General features: G+C 44.0%; 1 protein-coding gene across 2 annotated transcripts in view; it reads left to right on the top strand.

The window, feature by feature from the left end:
• Nucleotides 1-18,827: 18,827 nt before the first annotated feature.
• The window catches only part of MERTK (MER proto-oncogene, tyrosine kinase), a 110,239-nt gene continuing 107,843 nt past the window's right edge, over nucleotides 18,828-21,223 (top strand). Inside the window, exon 1 of one of the 2 annotated variants that reach the window (XM_044290337.1) lies at nucleotides 18,828-19,414. In XM_044290337.1, coding sequence (XP_044146272.1) covers nucleotides 19,342-19,414 — 73 coding nt within the window. In that variant the 5' untranslated portion in view covers nucleotides 18,828-19,341. The remainder of the gene's footprint in view (nucleotides 19,415-21,223) is intronic. The other variant, XM_044290335.1, reaches the window with a different exon arrangement.

Here is a 21,223-nt window from a genome sequence, read left to right as displayed (position 1 = left end):
CTCTAGGGGTGCATCTGGGGGACTTCAAATGTGACTTGGCAGCTTAAAATTATCCCAGTGAAATCTTCTTTCCAAAAACTATATGGCGTTCCTTTCATTCTGCGCCCTGCTGTGTGCCCGTACAGCAGTTTACGACCGCATATGGGGTGTTTCTATAAACTACAGAATCAGGGCAATACATATTGAGTTTTGTTTGGCTGTTAACCCTTGCTTTGTTAGTGGAAAAAAATGATTAAAATGGAAAATCTGCCCAAAAAGTGAAATTCTGAAATTCCCTCTCCATTTTCCATTAATTTTTGTAGAACACCTGACTGGTTAATGCTCCTTTCACACGGGGGCGAGAATTCCACGTGGGTGCAATGCGTAAGGTGAACGTATTGCACCTGCACTGAATCCGGACCTGTCACGGTCGCTCCTGTGAGAGAGGTTCGAAGATCAGATAGACTTACTGCACATGAGGCTATCTGACAGGTCTCTCTGTTTTCCTCTATGTATTTTGTTGTTTGGCAGGATCTCACCTCTCCTCAGGTGCCGTTCGTTATCAGTGATGTGGCTTTATTTTGATCCGCCTGACACTACTGACCATGCGGTTGATAGTTTCTGCTTGGAGTTGCTAGTGCTGGTTTGTCTTGGATCTCCTGCTTCTCCATATATCTCTAAGCTATGTACTTGTTGCCTTTGCTTTTTCTTATTATCTGGTGTGTGTTGTTTCTAGGCCTCAGAGAGATGCAGGTTCCTTCATTTTGGAAGGAACCAGCTGTCTCATCCCCTGCTACCTATCCTAGGGCTCGTAAGTTTTTGCAGGGCTTTAGGTATCGGGTGTATGAGTATTTCCACCATCAGGATCTGCTCATACTGGCAGGAGTTAGGGAAAGGCCTAGGGATCACTAGGAGGTCACCATCCCTATTCCTTAGCTTTTAAGGCCTAGATTGTTGTCTATTCTTTGTGGTGTGTATTTTGGTGTTTTCCTTTCCCCTTAACCTGTGACAGGACCCATTCACTTCAATGGGGCTGTGCAGATGAGTGGTGATTTTCACGTATCACTTGTGCTTTGCTTGAAAATCGCATCATGTTCTATATTCTGCATTTTCACGCAACGCAGGCCCCATAGAAATGAATGGGGTTGCGTGAAAATCGCAAGCATCCGCAAGCAAGTGCGGACGCGGTGTGATTTTCATGCATGGTTGCTAGAGATGATAGGGATGAGCAACCCCGGACCCCATTAACTCCTTAAGGACCTAGCCATATTTCACCTTAAGGACCAGGCCATTTTTTGCAAATCTGACCAATGGTGATAACTTTAAAACGCTTTGACTTATCCAGGCCATTCTGAGATAGTTTTTTCGTCACCTATTGTACTTCATGACACTGGTGGTAAAACGAAGTAAAAAAAAAATATATATTTATAAAAAATACCAAATTTATCAAAATTTTAGAAAAAATTGCAAATTTCCAAGTTTCAATTTCTTTACTTCTATAATACATAGTAATACCTCCAAAAATAGTTATTACTTTACATTCCCCATATATCTACTTCATGTTTGGGTCATTTTGGGAATGACATTTTAGTTTTTGGGGACGTTATAAGGCTTAGAAGTTTAGAAGCAAATCTTGAAATTTTCAAAAACCCAATTTTTAGGGACCAGTTCAGGTCTGAAGTCACTTTGTGAGACTTACATAATTTAAACCCCATTCTAGAAACTACACCCCTCAAGGTATTCAAAACTGATTTTACAGACGTCGTTAACCCTTTAGGTGTTCACAAGCGTTGGAGGCAAATGGAGATAAAATTTCAGAATTTAGATTTTTCTGGCAAATTTTTCATTTTAATCAATTTTTGCCAGTAATAAAGCAAGGGTTAACAGCCCAAAAAAATACTATATTTATTGCCCGATTCTGTAGTTTTTAGAAACACCCCATATGTGGCTGTAAACAACTGTACGGGCACACAGTAGGGCGTAGAGGGAAAGGCGCGCCGTGTGGTTTTTGGAAGGCAGATTTTGCTGGACTGGTTTATTTACACCATGTCCCATTTGAAGCCCCCCTGATGCACCTCTAGAGTAGAAACTCCATAAAAGTGACCCCATCTAAGAAACTACACCCTCAAGGTATTCAAAACTGATTTTACAAACTTTGTTAACTCTTTAGGTGGTGCACAAGAGTTATTGGAAAATGGAGATGAAAAATTAGGAAAAAAATGTAAATTCTCAAATTTCATTTTAATCCATTCTTTCCAGTAACAATGCAAGGGTTAACAGACAAACAAAATGCTATATTTATTCCCCCGATTCTGTAGTTTGCAGAAACACCCCATATGTGGCCGTAAACTACTGTACGTAGATGGAAAGGTGCGCCGTGTGGTTTTTGGAAGGCAGATTTTGCTGGACTAGTTTATTTACACCATGTCCCATTTGAAGCCCCCCTGATGCACCCCTAGAGTAGAAACTCCATGAAAGTGACCCCATTTTGGAAACCATGGGATAAGGTGGCAGTTTTGTTGGGACTATTTTTAGGGTACATATGATTTTTGGTTTATCTATATTACATTTTTGTGAGGCAAGGTTACCAAAAATAGAAATTCTGAAATGTCATCACCATTTGCCATAAACTGTTGAGGAACACCTAAAGGGTTAATAAAGTTTGTAAAATCAGTTTTGAATACCTTGAGGGGTGTAGTTTCTTAGATGGGGTTGGTTTTATGGAGTTTCTACTCTAGGGGTGCATCAGGGGGGCTTCAAATGGGACATGGTGCCAAAAAAACAGGCTATCAAAATCTGCCTTTCAGAAACCATACGGCGTTCCTTTCCTTCTGCGCCCTGCCGTTTGGTCATACAGCAGTTTACGACCACATATGGTGTGTTTCTGTAAACTGCAGAATCAGGGTAATAAATAATAAGTTTTGTTTGGCTGTTAACCCTTGCTTTCTTACTGGAAAAAAAACGGTTTAAAATGGAAAATGTGCCCAAAAAATTGCTGTTTTGGCACCATTTTTATTTAATTATTTTGACCGTGTTCATCTGAGGGGTTAGCTAATGGGTTATTTTTATAGAGCAGATTCTTACGGATGCGGCGATATCTAATATGTCTACTTTTTTTAATTCATTTATGTTTTACACTATATTATCTTTTTATAATCTTTGTATATTATCTTATTGTTTTTAGCCTATTATCTTAGGTAGGGGCAAATTTTTTGCGGGATAAGAGGACGGTTTTATTAGCACTATTTTGGAGGGCATATGACTTTTTGATCACTTGCTATTAGTATTTTTGTGATGTGAGGTGACAAAAAAATACCTTTTTTTGCACCATTTTTTTATTTTATTTTTCACCGTGTTCATCTGAGGGATTAGGTCATGGGGTATTTTTATAGAGAAGATTTTTACAGATGTGGCGATACCTAATATGTAAACTTTTTTTATTTTAGTTTTACTAAATAATATTTTTGAAAAAAAATATTTTTTGTTTTAGTGTCTCAAGTCTGAGAACCATTTTTTTTTTTTCGATTGTCAGTGGCTAAATTGGGATATAAATTTAGTACTCCACGGAAGTGTGGTACTCCTTGAAGCAACCGTCAATGCAGAGGCCCGGATGATCGGGGCACGTGTCACACTGAGTAGTGGTGTCCCTAACCTCCTCCTGTGACACACTCTGCACTTCTTTCCAGTATGGTGGACCACACCTGAAAAGTGTTAAAATAGGACAATCCAGGCAGCTCCAGTTCCCGAGGTACTCTGGCCTGCTCTTTCCTGGTCAGAAAAGACCAGGGCCTTGAGGACTGCCTCATAGATATGAAGGAATGTCCCTGTGTTGCCAGCACTCCGGGACAGCACAAAAGAGTTGTACAAGGCAACCTGTACCAAGTAGACCGCAACTTTTTTGTACCATGACCAGGTTTTGCGCATGGCATTATTTGGCTTGAGGACTTGATCAGAGAGAGCAACTCCTCCCATATACCGATTGTAGTTGATGATACTATCGGGCTTGAGGACCGTTGCTGTGGTACCTCGCACAGGGACAGGGTTGATCCCGTTACTGTGAATTATGGGCAGTATAAGGACATCCCTGTTGTCCTTATATCTGACCAGCAACAGGTTTCCACTGCTAAGGGCACGGGTCGCACCCCTGGGGATAGGTACCTGGAGGGGGTGGGTAGGCAGGCCGCTTTGATCTTTCCGCACGGTCCCACAAGCGGACGTGGATCTGGCGGCAAGGGACTGGAACAAGGGGATACTAGTATAAAAGTTATCCACGTAAAGGTGGTAACCCTTATCTAGCAGTGGGTACATAAGGTCCCACACAAGTTTCCTGCTAACACCCAGAGTGGAGCCCGGGTGTTGAGCAACAAACTGTTGTGCGTACAGGTTTGTTTGCTCCAATATTAGATTTACAAAGTGGTCACTGAAAAAAATACTAAAGTAGTCATATTCAGTGAAGCCCACTGTAGAAATCTGGATTCCTGGTTGGGCTACAAAATCAGGAATCACGGGCTCAAAACACTCTGGGGTATACCATGCCATTTCACCGGCAGGGGGCTCCGGTGGACTTAATTGGTGGGCCGGAAAACTAGTACGAGCCCCAGAGCTGCTCGTACTAGGGTGGGCCACAGGGTCCCTAGCATGGCGGTCCCCTTGCTCCGCCTTGGGGGCTCATCATCATCGCTAGATGATGAGAAGGACGCAGATGACAAAAGGAAAGAGGGATCATCCTCATCCTCACTGGGACTCTCGGAGTCGGAGGCAAGCTTGGCGTATGCCTCCTCAGCCGAGAACATCCGGCGGGCCATAGGGGAGAGTGTGTGTGCGTGCGTGATAACCTTTCCCTAAATACCTGGGTGCACAGATGGGGGTGCTGGGGCACAGATGGGGTGCTGGCTGACGATTTCTGGATCCTGAGCTCTTTACAGATGGGGGTGCTGGCTGGAGATCCGATGCAGCGCTCCTCTCTCCTTGGCTCCCGGACTGAAAAGGAGGAGGCGAGGAGCGCTACAGTAATTTAAACTGCCTGCCCTGAAGCCAACCAATGAGAGGCGATACTGAGAGGTGATATCACATCACCTCTCAGGATCGCAGGATGGTGATTGGTGGTGTATTATCACACCACCGATCACCATCCTGTTCCTGTTCCGGGTTTTTGGTTCTCCAGAGACCCGAATAACCCGGAAACGCAGCAAACCGCAGGTCTGAATTGACCTGCTGTTTGCTGCGATTGCCTACACGGGGGGGTCACAGGACCCCCCGGTGCATTGTCCCCAGGTGCCTGCTCAATGATTTGAGCAGGCACCAGGTTCCGATCACCGCCCATGGTGATCGGAAATACATAGGACGTACAGGTACACCCTGTGGCCTTAAGTACCGGGACATCAGGGCGTACCTGTACGCCCTATGTCCGGAAGAGGTTAAAGTCTATTCACTGTATTATTTTCCCTGATAACATTGTTATCAGGGAAAATAATAGCATTTTTAATACAAAATGCTTAGTAACATGTGCCTTGAGGGGTTAACAATTAAAAAAATTAACTCCCCTCATCTACTTGATCGCGCAGCCGGCATCGTCTTCTTTCTTCTTATTTCAGGGCCTACAAAAGGACCTTTAATGACGTAATCGCACTCACCATGTCAGTGCAGGTCCTTCTGAATGAAGATAGAAGATCCTTCTATTTTCATTCAGCAGGCCCTGCGCTGACGTCACCACGCTCACCACGTGGTGAGCTCGATTAGGTCATCAAAGGTCCTTTTGCAGGTACTGAAAGAAGAAGACCGAAGACGATGCCGGCTGCGCGATCAAGTAGATGAGGTGAGTTATGTTTTTATAATTTTTTTACCCTCAATTGACATTATACTTAGCATTCTGTATTAACCCCTTAAGAACCAGGCTCATTTTCACCTTCAGGACCAGGCCATTATTTGAAAATCTGACCAGTGTCACTTTATGTGGTGATAACTTTAAAACGCTTTGACTTATCCAGGCCATCTCTGCTTCTATAATACATATTAAATACCTACAAAAATAGTTATTACTTTACATTTCCCATATGTCTACTTCATGTTAGGATCATTTTGGGAATGACATTTTATTTTTGGGGGACATTACAAGGCTTAGAAATTTAGAAGTAAATCTTGAAATTTCTCTGAAATTTTCAAAAACCAACTTTTTAAGGACCAGTTCAATTCTGAAGTCACTTTGTGAAGCTTACATAATAGAAACCACCCATAAATTACCCCATTCTAGAAACTACACCCCTCAAGGTATTCAAAACTGATTTTTACACTTTTTGTGAGGCAAGGTAACAAAAAATAGCTGTTTTGGCACAGTTTTTTTTTCTTTGTTATTTACAACATTCATCTGACAGGTTAGATCATTTGGTATTTTTATAGAGCAGGTTGTCAGGGACGTGGCGATACCTAATATGTATACTTTTTATTTATTTATGTAAGTTTTACACAATGATTTCATTTTTTAAACAAAAAAAAAAAACATGTTTTAGTGTCTCCATAGTCCGAGAGCCACAGTTTTTTCAGTTTTTGGGCGATTGTCTTAGGGTATGATTTTTGCGGGATGAGATGACGGTTTGATTGGCACTATTTTGGGGTGCATATGACTTTTTGATTGCTTGCTATTACACTTTTTGTGATGTAAGGTGACATAAAATTGTTGATTTAGCACAGTTTTTATTTTTTACGGTGTTCATCTGAGGGGTTAGGTCATGTGATATTTTTATAGAGCCGGTCGATATGGACGCGGCGATACCTAATATGTATATTTTTATTTATTTATGTAAGTTTTACACAATAATATCATTTTTGAAACTAAAAAAATATCATGTTTTAGTGTCGCCATATTCTATTCTGAGAGCCATAGTTTTTCCAGTTTTTGAGTGATTATCTTAGGTATGGTCTCATTTTTTGCAGGATGAGATGACGGTACTATTGGCACTATGTGGGTACCACATTCATTTTTTTCTCACACACGTGCAAAACGCATTGCACTCGCACAGAAAAAACTAAACATCGGAATGCAATCGCAGACAAAACTGATTGCAATTGCATGCCTACTCGCGCGGGTTTCCCGCAATGCACCCTGAACGTATCTGGCCCTCATCCACGACGCCTGTGTGAAGGGGGCCTAACAAAGTTTGTACAATCAGTTTTGAATACCTTGAGGGGTATAGTTTCTAAAATGGGGTCATTTTTGGGTGGTTTCTATTATGTAAGCCTCACAAAGTGACTTCAGACCTCAACTGGTCCTTAAAAAGTGGGTTTTGGAAATTTTCTGAAAAATTTCAAGATTTGCTTCTAAGCCTTAGGCCTCATGCACACGACAGTATTTTTTCACGGTCCGCAAAAACAGGGTCCGTGATCCGTGACCGTTTTTTCGTCCGTGGGTCTTCCTTGATTTTTGGAGGATCCACGGACATGAAAAAAAAGTCGTTTTGGTGTCCGCCTGGCCGTGCGGAGCCAAACGGATCCGTCCTGAATTACAATGCAAGTCAATGGGGACGGATCCGTTTGACGTTGACACAATATGGTGCCATTTCAAACGGATCCGTCCCCATTGACTTTTAATGTAAAGTCTGTAGTCCCTTTTATACCATCGGATCAGAGTTTTCTCTAATCCGATGGTATATTTTAACTTGAAGCGTCCCCATCACCATGGGAACACCTCTATGTTTGAATATACTGTCGGATATGAGTTAGATCGTGAAAACTCATTTCCGACAGTATATTCTAACACAAGGCGTTCCCATGGTGATGGGGACGCTTCTAGTTAGAATATACTACAAACTGTGTACATGACTGCCCCCTGCTGCCTGGCAGCACCCGATCTCTTACAGGGGGCCGTGATCAGCACAATTAACCCCTCCGCACCTGAAGGGGTTAATTGTACTATCATATCCCCCTGTAAGAGATCAGGGCTGCCAGGCAGCAGGGGGCAGACCCCCCCTCCCCAGTTTGAATATCATTGGTGGCCAGTGTGGCCCTCCCTCTATTGTAATAATAGGTTGGTGGCACAGTGTGCGGCCCCCCGCCCCCCCTCCCTCCCTCTATTGTAATAATTCGTTGGTGGCACAGTGTGCGCCCCCCCCCTCCGCCCCTCTATTGTAATAATTAGTTGGTGGCACAGTGTGCGCCCCATCGGCCCCCCTCCCTCTATAGCATTAACAGCATTGGTGGCCAGTGTGCGGCCTCCCATCTCCCCCCCCCCCCACCCCCGATCATTGGTGGCAGCGGAGTTCCGATTGGAGTCCCAGTTTAATCGCTGGGGCTCCGATCGGTAACCATGGCAACCAGGACGCTACTGCAGCCCTGGTTGCCGTGGTTACTTAGCAATAGTACAATAGTAAAAGATTCATACTTACCTGGGAGCTGCGATGTCTGTGTCCGGCCGGGAGCTCCTCCTACTGGTAAGTGACAGTTCATTTAGCAATGCGCCGCACAGACCTGTCACTTACCAGTAGGTGGAGCTCCCGGCCGGACACGAACATCGCAGCAGCCAGCAGGTAAGTATGAATCTTCTACTATTGTACTATTGCTAAGTAACCATGGCAACCAGGACTGCAGTAGCGTCCTGGTTGCCATGGTTACCGACCGGAGCCCCAGCGATTAAACTGGGACTCCGATCGGAACTCCGCTGTTGCCACCAACGAATTAATACAATAGAGGGAGGGGGGGGGGGCGCACTGGCCACCAATGATATTCAAACTGGGGAGGGGGGGTCTGCCCCCTGCTGCCTGGCAGCCCTGATCTCTTACAGGGGGATATGATAGTACAATTAACCCCTTCAGGTGCCGCACCTGAAGAGGTTAGTTGTACTATCATAACCCCCTGTAAGAGATCGGGTGCTGCCAGGCAGCAGGGGGCAGTCTTGTACACAGTTTGTAGTGTATTCTAACTAGAAGCGTCCCCATCACCATGGGAACGCCTCTGTGTTAGAATATACTGTCGGATATGAGTTTTCACAAAGTGAAAACTTAGATCTGAAAAAGCTTTTATGCAGACGGATCTTTGGATCCGTCTGTATGAAAGTAACCTACGGCCACGGATCACGGACACGGATGCCAATCTTGTGTGCATCCGTGTTCTTTCACGGACCCATTGACTTGAATGGGTCCGTGAACCGTTGTCCGTCCAAAAAATAGGACAGGTCATATTTTTTTGACGTACAGGATACACGGATCACAGTCTCGGCTGCAAAACGGTGCATTTTCCGATTTTTCCACTGACCCATTGAAAGTCAATGGGTCAGCGAAAAAAAAAACGGAAAACGGCACAACGGCCACGGATGCATGAGGCCTTTATGTCCCAAAAAATAAAATGGCGTTCACAAAATGATCTATACATGAAGTAGACATAAAGGGAATGTAAAGTAATAACTATCTAGTGCCTTTTTTTTTTGGGAGCCTTTTTTTCAAAAATTTTCTCTTATTCTTTCACTTATCTTTTTTTCTTTTCTTTCTTTCTCTTTTTTTCTTTATTATAAATGTTATTTTAATTAATTCATTACAGAGAATGTACTCCGCTGAAGAGGCATACGCCATCCTTGCCTCTGAAACGGAGTTAAATTTTATTTTAATAATTCATTACAAGCCCCCTCACGTGTTAAATCACTACATACACCCCTTTGACACTTTTCACTTTATATACACCAATAAAAATAAAAATGTCTAATTCATCCCAGAGAATGTACTCCGCTGAAGAGGCATACGCCATCCTTGCCTCTGAAACGGAGTCTGCAAGTGAGGGAGAAGAGGATGCTACATTCCTCTACTCCTCTACTTCTTCATCATCATCGTCATCCGGTGATGAGGGACCCTCAAGGAGACGCCCCAGGATAGATGAAGTAGCCCCCCGCAGCGATCCCCTATGGACCACACCGCCTGAAGATTATGAGCCCCAAATTCCAGAGTTTGTGGGAATTTATGGAATTCAGATTGACTGCACCGGCTTCACAGAAATAGATTTTTTTTTAAATCTATTTCTTTGACGATCTCATAAATTTAGCATAGACGAGTCCCTTGTACATTTTAAAGGAAATGTTACATTTCACCAGTACCTACCCAGCAAGTGGAGACGGTATGGAATAAAAATGTACAAGCTGTGCGAAAGTACCTCCGGGTACACCTACAGGATCCGGGTTTATGAGGGGATAGATTCCTGGATACAACCCCCTGAATGCCCCCCATCCTAGGAGTTAATGGCAAGATTGTGTGGGACTTACTGCACCCACTGCTGGATAATGGTTATCACCTCTATGTAGATAACTATTACACCAGCATCCCCCTATTTATGTCCCTAAAAGCCCGAGGTACTGTGGCTTGTGGCACAGTGCGAAAAAATCAGAGAGGGCTCCCTAGATCCCTGGTAGGGCAACTACTCAGAAAAGGTGACAGTAAGGCTCTCCTCCATGAGAACATGCTGGTGGTTAAGTACAAGGACAAGAGGGATGTCCTTGTACTAACCACCATTCACACAAACACCAGCTCTCCTGCCCAAGTGTGAGGTACCACTACCCCTGTCAACAAGCCAGACTGCATCCTTGATTACAACAGGCACATGGGAGGGGTTGATCTGTCCGATCAAGTTCTGAAGCCCTACAGTGCCATGCGTAAAAATAAGGTGTGGTACAGAAAGCTTGCTGTATACATTGTACAGATGGCAATGTACAATGCGTACATTTTACATCAAACTGTAGGCCACACAGGAACTTTCCTTCAGTTCCAAGAGGCGGTAATCAAGGCCCTAATTTTCCAAAGTCAGAAAGGGGAGGGCCCGTGTAATTCAGGAGGTCATGGTGCCCGTGTTATACCAGGACATTTCCCTGGTGAAGTGCCACAAACAGCAAAAAGGGGAAAGACCCCAAAAAGATGTTGGGTTTGTTACAAAAGGGGAATACGAAAGGACACCATTTATCAGTGCGATACCTGCCCTGATAAATCAGGCCTCTGCATAAAAGAATGCTTCCGAACCTACCACTCATCCATGGATTTTTTATTTCATCCTTTATGCTTCCTGTAATATTTCCATATCTCGGATTTAGTCCACCTCACTTGCCAACAAGTGGAAACATCACTTTCCAACAACCACTACATAATCTTTTCTGGGAGACACCTGTTTGGTAAAAAGTACCGTTTCCACCACTTTAAATGTTCGTACGGGGGTGCTCTTTCCAAAATGGGGTCACTTCTTGGGGTTTTTCATTTCTGGGGACCTCAGGAAAAAAATTTAAATGCGACATGGCAGCTAAAATCCATGTCTGCCAATTCAGACCTGCAAAAAACATATTTTGCACTTTGCTTGTAGAGGCCTTGTGTGCGCCAATACAGCAGGCTACGAGCACATATCGGGTGTTCGCAAAATGGGGAGAAAATGGGGAACATATACTGGGGTGCATTTTCTCCTTTAACCCCTTGTGAAAGTGAAAATTGGGGTCTGCTGGTAATTTTTTATTTTTACAAATGTGTGCTTTGAAATCCTATCTCTAGTATTTCTGTGAGACACCTGCTTGGTAAAAAGTACCCTTTCAACCACTTAAAATGTTCGTACGGGGGTGCTCTTTCCGAAATGGTGTCACATCTTGGGGTTTTTCGTTTCTGGGGACCTCTGGAAAAAATTTTAATGTGACATGGCAGCTAAAATTCATGTCTTCTAATTCACGTCAGCAAAATCCATATTAAGCTGTTTGTATCTAGAGCTCTGCCATGCGCCCATACATCATTTTATGAGCACATATTGGGTGTTGCCGTATTCGGGGGGAAATGGGGAACAAAATGTGGGGTGCATTTTGTCCTGTTACCCCTTGTGAAAGTGAAAAATGTGGGTGTAAAGCAACTTTATCTGGAAAAAATTGTCATTTTTTATTTTCACAGCCAAGCGTTTCCTAATTCTGTGAAACGCCCTATGGGTCTAAGTGTTCACTACACACCTTTAAATATTCCTTGAGGGGTGTAGCTTCCGGAATGGGGTAACTTTTTTGGGATTTCAACTCTAGGGGTACCTCAGGGTGTCTTCATATGTGACATAGTTCCGAAAAGCCAATCCTGCAAAATCTGTCCTCCAAAAGCCCTATAGCGCTACTTCCCTTTTGGACCCTGCCATGCACCCATACATCATTTTATGAGCACATATTGGGTGTTGGCGTATTCGGGGGGAAATGGGGAACAAAATGTGGGGTGCATTTTTTCCTGTTACCCCTTGTCAAAGTGAAAATGTGGGTGTAAAGCAACTTTTTCTGGCAAAAATTGAAATTTTTCATTTTCACGGCCAAGCGTTTCCTAATTCTGTGAAACGCTCGATGGGTGCTCACTACACACCTTTAAATAGTCCTTGAGGGGTGTTGTTTCCAGAATGGGGTCACTTTTGGGGGGTTTCTACTCTAGGGTTATCTCAGGGTGTGTTCAATTGCAAGATGGCGCCTGTGAATTATTCCAGTGAAATCTGCCTTCCAGAAGCCATTTGGTGCTCCTTTCCTTCTGACCCCTGTGGTACGCCCATATAGCAGTATACAAGCACATATGGGGTATTGCTATAATCAGGAGAAAACGGGCAATAAATTAGAGGGTACATTTACACCCCTTTTCAAAGTCCATTTTTCTTGAAAAAAATTTAATTTTTCTTTTTCACAGCCAATTCCATGTTTTACCTTTTGAGGATAAAGTTCTCACTACACAACTTGAAATATTCCTTGAGAGGTGTAGTTTCCAGAATGGGGTAAATTTTTGGGGATTTCCACCCTAGGGGTACCTCAGGGTGTCTTTATATGCTCCCAAAAGACAATCCTGCAAAATCTGTCCTCCAAAAGCCCTATGGCGCTACTTCCCTTTTGGACCCTTACATGCACCCATACATCATTTTTTTTAGCACATATGGGGTGTTGACGTATTCGGGCGGACATGGGGAACAAAATGTGTGGTGCATTTTGTCCTGTTACCCCTTGTGAAAGTAAAAAATGTGGGTGTAATGCAACTTTTTGTGGAAAAAAATTAAATTTTTCATTTTCACAGCCAAGCGTTTCCTAAGGCCTCATGCACACGACAGTTTTTTTTCACGGTCCGCAAAAACGGGGTCCGTGGGTCCGTGAACCGTGACCGTTTTTACGTCCGTGGGTCTTCCTTGATTTTTGGAGGATCCACGGACATGAAAAAAAAGTCGTTTTGGCGTCCGCCTGGCCGTGCGGAACCAAACGGATCCGTCCTGAATTACAATGCAAGTCAATGGGGACGGATCCGTTTGACGTTGACACAATATGGTGCAATTGCAAACGGATCCGTCCCCATTGACTTTCAATGTAAAGTCAGGAGTCCCTTTACTTTCACACTTGTGTTCATAATGCAGACGGTGGCTCCGTTCAGAGCGGATCCGTCTGCATTATATTGTTAAAACATTTCTAAGTGTGAAAATAGCCTCAGACGGATCCGTCCAGACTTTACATTGAAAGTCAATGGGGGACGGATCCGTTTGAAAATTGAGCCACAGTGTGTCATCTTCAAACGGATCCGTCCCCATTGACTTACATTATAAGTCTGGACGGATCCGCTTGCCTCCGCACGGCCAGGCGGACACCCGAACATAACTTGAAGCGTCCCCATCACCATGGGAATGCCTCTACGTTAGAATATACTGTCGGATATGAGCTACATCGTGAAACTCATTTCCGACAGTATATTCTAACACAGAGGCGTTCCCATGGTGATGGGGACGCTTCAGGTTAGAATATACTCAAAAACTGTGTACATGACTGCCCCCTGCTGCCTGGCAGCACCCGATCTCTTACAGGGGGCCGTGATCAGCACAATTAACTCCTCAGGTGCCGCACCTGAAGGGGTTAATTGTACTATCATATCCCCCTGTAAGAGATCAGGGCTGCCAGGCAGCAGGGGGCAGACCCCCCCCCCCCTCCCCAGTTTGAATATCGTTGGTGGCCAGTGCGGCCCCCCCCTCCCTCTATTGTAATAATAGGTTGGTGGCACAGTGTGCGGCCCCCCGCCCCCCTCCCTCCCTCTATTGTAATAATTCGTCCCACCATCGGGCCCCCCCCTTCCTCCCTCTATAGTTAAAAATCGTTGGTGGCACAGTGTGCGCCCACCATCAGGCCCCCCCCCTTCCTCCCTCTATAGTTAAAAATCGTTGGTGGCACAGTGTGCGCCCACCATCGGCCCCCCTCTCTCTATAGTAGTAACAACCATTGGTGGCAGTGTGCGGCCTCCCATTTCCCCCCCCCCCTCCCCCTCCATCATTGGTGGCAGCGGAGTTCCGATCGGAGTCCCAGTTTAATCGCTTGGGCTCCGATCGGTAACCATGGCAACCAGGAAGCTACTGCAGCCCTGGTTGCCATGGTTACTTAGCAATAGTACAACAGTAGAAGATTCATACTTACCTGCTTGCTGCTGCGATGTCTGTGACCGGCCGGGAGCTCCACCTACTGGTAAGTGAAAGGTCTGTGCGGCGCATTGCTAAAGAACTGTCACTTACCAGTAGGAGGAGCTCCCGGCCGGTCACAGACATCGCAGCAGCAAGCAGGTAAGTATGAATCTTCTACTGTTGTACTATTGCTAAGTAACCATGGCAACCAGGGCTGCAGTAGCTTCCTGGTTGCCATGGTTACCGATCGGAGCCCCAGCGATTAAACTGGGACTCCGATCGGAACTCCGCTGCCACCAATGATGGGGGGGGGGGAATGGGAGGCCGCACACTGCCACCAATGGTTGTTACTACTATAGAGAGAGGGGGGGGCCGATGGTGGGCGCACACTGTGCCACCAACGATTTTTAACTATAGAGGGAGGAAGGGGGGGCGATGGTGGGCGCACACTGTGCCACCAACGATTTTTAACTATAGAGGGAGGAAGGGGGGGCGATGGTGGGCGCACACTGTGCCACCAATGATATTCAAACTGGGGAGGGGGGGGGTCTGCCCCCTGCTGCCTGGCAGCCCTGATCTCTTACAGGGGGATATGATAGTTCAAGTAACCCCTTTAGGTGCCGCACCTGAAGGGGTTAATTGTGCTATCATATCCCCCTGTAAGAGATCGGGTGGTGCCAGGCAGCAGGGGGCAGTCTTGTACAAAGTTTGCAGTGTATTCTAACTAGAAGCGTCCCCATCACCATGGGAACGCTTCTGTGTTAGAATATACTGTCGGAAATGAGTTTTCACGAAGTGAAAACTTAGATCAGAAAAAGCTTTTATGCAGACGGATCTTCGGATCCGTCTGTATGAAAGCAACCTACGGCCACGGATCACGGACACGGATGCCAATCTTGTGTGCATCCGTGTTCTTTCACGGACCCATTGACTTGAATGGGTCCGTGAACCGTTGTCCGTCAAAAAAATAGGACAGGTCATATTTTTTTGACGGACAGGATACACGGATCACGGCCTCGGCTGCAAAACGGTGCATTTTCCGATTTTTCCACGGACCCATTGAAAGTCAATGGGTCCGCGAAAAAAAACTGAAAACGGCACAACGGCCACGGATGCACACAACGGTCGTGTGCATGAGGCCTAATTCTGTGAAACGCCCGATGGGTCAAAGTGAAATATTCCTTGAGGGGTGTTGTTTCCAGAATGGGGTGACTTTTTGGGGGTTTCCACTGTAGGGCCACCTCAGGGTGTCTTCACGTGCGACATAGCTCCCAATTACAATTCCAGCTAAATCCGCTCTCCAAAAGCCATATGGTGCTCCTTCCACTCTGAAGCCTGCTATGCACCCATACATCAGTTTTTGGGCACACATAGGGTGTTTCTGTAAACCCCAGATTCAGGGTAATAGATTTTGAGTTTTGTTTGGCTGTTAACCCTTAATGTGGTGAATAAAATCTGCTAAAAAAAGTGACATTTTGAAATTAAATTCCCATTTTCCTTTAATTCTCGTGGGGCACCTAAAGGGTTAACAACATTTGTAAAATCGGTTTTGAATACCTTGAGGGGTGTAGTTTCTAAAATGCAGTGATTTATGGGTGGTTTCTAATATGTAAGCCCCAGAAAGTGACTTCATAACTGAACTGGGCCTGAAAAATTAGGGTTTTGGAAATATTGTTAAAAATTTTAAGATTTGCTTCTAAACTTCTAAGCCTTCTAACGTCCCAAAAAAATAAAATTTAATTTTCAAAATGATCCAAACATGAGGTAGACATATGGGGAATGTAAAGTAATTATTGTTTTTGGAGGTATTGCTATCTATTATAAAAGTAGAGAAATTGAAATTCGGAAATTTGCTACTTTTTCCCAATTTTTGGTAAATTTGGTATTTTTTTTATAAATAAAAACGTTTTTTTTACTCATTTTTACCACTGTCATATAAGTACGATATGTGACGAGAAAACAATCTCAGAATGGCCTGTATAAGTAAAAGCGTTTTAAAGTTATTACCACATAAATTAACACATGTCAGATTTTCAAAAAATGGCCTGGGCAGGAAGGTGAAAACAGGCTCGGGGTTAAAGGGGTTAAATCTGTGTTCATGTTTTGTTACTACTTTTGTGTATTTTTTGTACAGTGTTATCATGCATTATGCCAGGGGTGGACTGGGTACTTAAAGTGGCGCAGGAAAATATACTAAAAGTGGCCCCGTTTTGTAGTTGGGTCCATATTGATGGAAGGCAGGGCCAGCAATACCATATAGTGGCACACTATACCACCCCAACAGCCCATTACAAAATACTGCCCCAGAAGCACAAAATACATCCCTTTACTTCCAATGGCCGGCCCCCTAAGTATTGGCCCACCAGGAAATTTCCCCTTAAGGTCTATGGCCAATCCGCCCCTGCATTATGCATTCTTCTGGTGACTGGCTCATGTAGCTTTATATCTATTCCCTTATTTTGTTAAGATGGCCGTACCATTGTACAAATCAAGCACTTGTTACCTTTTGTGTCACCCCTATCTCCTTATAGATTGTAAGCTCTTGTGAGCAGAGCCCTCACTCCTCTTGTATTAAGTGCTAACTTGTTTGTTGCTATGGAATGTATGATTTTGTTTGTACATAAACCATCTGATTGTAAATTGCAGCGGAATATTATATAATCATATAATTATATTTTTCTTTATGCAGTGTTATTATTTATTATGTATTCCTTATACAGAGCACTTATGTATTATGTCTTCCTTATACAGTGTTTTTATGTATTATTATTATTATTTATTATTAAAGCGCCATTCATTCCATAGCGCTGTACATGTTATAAGCCGTGCACATACATAATACAGACAATTGCAGGAATCATAAACAAGACGAGTTACAAACTGGTACAGAAGGAGAGAGGGCCCTGCCCGTGAGGGCTTACAATCTACATGGTATGGGAGAAGGACACAGTAGGTGCGGGTTAAGTTGGTCATGGCGGTATAGAGGCAGCAGGGTCATTGGTTGTAGGCCTGTCTGAAGAGGTGGGTTTTCAGGTTTCTTTTGAAGGATTCCACTGTAGGTGAGAGTCTGATATGTTGGGGTAGCGATTTCCAGAGTATGGGGGATGCACGGGAGAAATCTTGGAGTCGATTGTGGGAAGAGGAGAGAAGGAGGTCTTGTGAGGATCGGAGAGTGCGTGTGGGGATGTATCGGGAAAGTAGCTCAGAGATGTAGGGAGGGGATGTATTCCTTATACAGTGCTCCTATGTATTATGTATTCCTTATACAGTTTTATTATGTATTTCTTATACATACTCCTTATACAGTGGTTTTATATATTTCTTATATAGTGCTATTATGTATTATTTATTCCTTATGCAGTGCTATGTATTATGTATTCCTTTTACAGTGCTATTATGTATTCATTGTCTCATCTCAGGGACAGGACTCATCTAAGGTTAATTTGCATATGTATCAAGTAGTTTTTTTGACACAATAAAAGCACACAGAGCTATGGGGACTGGATATTGTGGATATGCTAGCAACCCATGTCCTCAGCTCTATAGACAAAATCCCGGTGACAGGTTCCCTAAGTTGTTTTTTTCTTTAATAATAGCGACGCTGGATTCATCTTTGTTTAGTTTCGTGATTAGAGGCCTTACCTGTGGCTTCCGTGCACGTGGGGGTATAGAACAAGGATAGTAATACAAGGTGAGCTGGACATTGTTACCAATGCCTATCCTAGTCTGAAAAACGGACAAGAATAGGACATGCTCTTAATTTTTTTTCGGAGCTACAGAACGGTCATACGGATGCGGACAGCACACGGTATCCTGTCCGTATTTTTTGTGGACCCATTGAAATAAATGGGTTCTCATCCAATCCGCAAAAAAAAAACAAAAAAAACTGAACGTATATGGAAACAAAATACGGTCGTGTGAATGTAGCCTTATTATGTATTATCTATTCCTTATAAAATGTTATTAATATGTATTTCTTATACAGTGTTATAATGTATTCCTTATACAATGTTATTATTTATTATGTAATACTTATACAGTTTTATTATATATTACTTATACTGCGATTTGTTCCTTTTATTTTGATCCTATTTGGTACAGTTTCCTACACTTTTCACTCCTGGTTTGTGAACAGAGAAAGTTTTTCACTTGCATTCCAGGCCAGCTGGTTTAATGGGGGGGTACAAGAAAGGTTTTGGAGGAGGGTGGAGGGTGAAGAAGGCATAATTACAATGTACATATGGCATGAATTTAAGGCAGTTGAAAATAATCAGTGTAGTGCTGGTAAGACTTAAGTAACACTACTACAAGGAACAGGATACTGTGACTCTGCTTTTAAGACAATAGTGACTCCAGCAAAGAAAATAAAGGCAAGCAAAGTGCCCAGTTTCCCAGTCCAGCCCTCCCCCATCTGCAGACTCCACCTCTGGTATGCAGCCTCCACAGGCAATAATAATGAGAGGAGGCTGCAGTGTGCACGTGACGTCACAGGCTCTGCTCGCTCATTCTGCAGCACAAGCATCTGGATTAGGACTGCAGCAGCGGACCTATGTCACAGTCTGGACCCAGAGGCAGACGTCAGGCACTGGGCACTGCCACCAGCAAAACCAACTCTGGTGCACCAGCTGGCAGAGGACTGGGCTGCAACCTGTAAGATTACAACTGTTCTGTACTTGCTGTGGTGACTCTAACTTGGAAAGGAAAGCGTTAATAGAGCACTCTACTCTGACCACTGTCATGGTCTACATTTCTGAACTCTAGCATTCCCAGAGCACACAGCTTAGTGGGAACAGAAGGCTGTGACTTACCTGTAACCTACCTAGGGACTGTCCTGTGTAAGCTCCAGGTCTCCAGAACGTCTTGCTTTATGGCACTGCTCTGTGTGATGTCTTATCCTGTGGTAGCAGTATTCCATTGGCTGGTACAACAGTGACCCCAGGATTCTGTACTGGTGTCCCTGGATTTTGTGACTCTGATCCTGAAGCCATGGCAGAGGAGCGGGCAGCACTGTGGAGGCACCTTCTCATCCTGCTGATGTGCCCGCTGTTATTTGGACCAGGTAAGGGTAATAGCTGCCAATCTTTGGATAGCAAATTGTTGATCTCTAATATTTGTGGAAGGCACTACAAAGCACAGCATCACCTGCTGGCCAAAGATATGAGTGTCCTCGACTTCAGGAGCCTGATTCTCTTCCAGATGTGCTATCTGCTAGAAGGTAGTGTTGTATTACTTAATTCACACCACCGTATTTTTCTTCTGTGTGCTATCCGTTTTTAAAAAGTCAATGGCCCATACAAGTCAATGAGGCCATCCACATATCCGTTTTTTTTTTATGGATCTCTTTGCCCAATCTGAGAAACTCATTGCATGCACTAATATGATCTGTTATTGTGGATCTGAAAAGCCATTTCTGTTGATGGAAGTAAGAGAAAGGCTACATGCACACGACCGTATGAGTTTTGTGTTCCGCAAATTGCGGATCCGCTCCCAAAAAAAGGATGACATTCGTATGCCACCCGTTTTTTTTTTTTTTTTGCGGATCCATTGTAACAATGCCTAAAACGGACAAGAATAGGACATGTTATATTTTTGGGGCGGGGCTACGGAACGGACATACGGATGCGGACAGCACACGGTGCACTGTCTGCATTTTTTGCGGCCCCGTTGAAATGAATGGGTCTGCATCCGCAAAAAATAAACACAAAAAACGTAACGGACACTGGAACAAAATATGTTTGTGTGCATGAGGCCAAAAACGGAGTGCACACAAAAGTTTTCTCCTAGATCCATTTTATGCAGATGGGAAATTGGACACGGTCGTGTGATAAGATCATAGACACAGAAATAGTATTGGAGAAATCCAGTTGTAAGGGGCACAATGCATAGTGAAGTAAGATACACTGAGGCTAGGACTCACCCGTGGGTTATGGTAAAATCACACATGAGAAGAAAAACGGAGTGAAAATTCCAAGTGACTTTTCCGTCCAGAGATATACATAAGGTCAGCTATAAATTGAGGCCATGTTGTGATTTTAATAATACTTGAGAACAATCCTGCGGAGCCTTAGCCTCAGAGGAACTCGCATTACTTGGCAGGTGCCTAGTACACTAGAGTACCAATATATATAAAGTAATTCTGGTTATAGGAGGACAACTTCATTTATTTATACCACTGAAGTAGTCTTGTAAGTTAGAGATCTTAAGGCCACCTGCACATGTTGCTGAATACATGCGTTTTTTCTGCGCGGATTCCCGTGTGTAAAAAACGCAGAGTATAACAGTACCAGCAAAGTGTATGCGATTACACAAATTTACACTTTCCAGATTTTTTTCTGCGAGGAAAGTGACCTGCAGTGTGGATTTCCAAATCCAAATCATGTCAATTATGTTTTAGCTGTGGATCTGCAGCAAAACCGTGTAAAATCCGCACACAAAGCCGCTGTTAGACATTGTGGATTGGTGCGGATATGCTGCAGGAACGCACATAGATCCACACAGAAATTTGTGCGGATCTTACAATAAGGCCTCATACACACGACCGTGCCGGTTTTTGCGGTCCGCAAACCGTGGATCCGCAAAAAACGGAAGGCGCCCGTGCTGCCTTACGCAATTTGCGGAACGGAACGGGCGCCCGCAATATAAATGCCTATTCTTGTCCGCAAAGCACAGACAAGAATAGGACATATATTTTTTTAGCAGGGTCGCGGAATGGAGCAACGGATGCGGACAGCACACGGAGTGCTGTCCGCATCTTTTGTGGCCCCATTGAAATGAGTGGCTCCGCATCCAAGCCACCAAAACGGCGGCTCGGATGCAGACCCAAACAACGGTCATGTGCATGAGGCCTATGTGTGTTCTTCTGTACTCG

Source organism: Bufo gargarizans, chromosome 4 (genome assembly GCF_014858855.1).
Source record: "Bufo gargarizans isolate SCDJY-AF-19 chromosome 4, ASM1485885v1, whole genome shotgun sequence".
Classification (NCBI taxonomy): Eukaryota; Metazoa; Chordata; class Amphibia; order Anura; family Bufonidae; genus Bufo; species Bufo gargarizans.
Note: the sequence above shows the minus strand (reverse complement) of the source record. Positions and strands in the feature narration are given on the sequence as shown.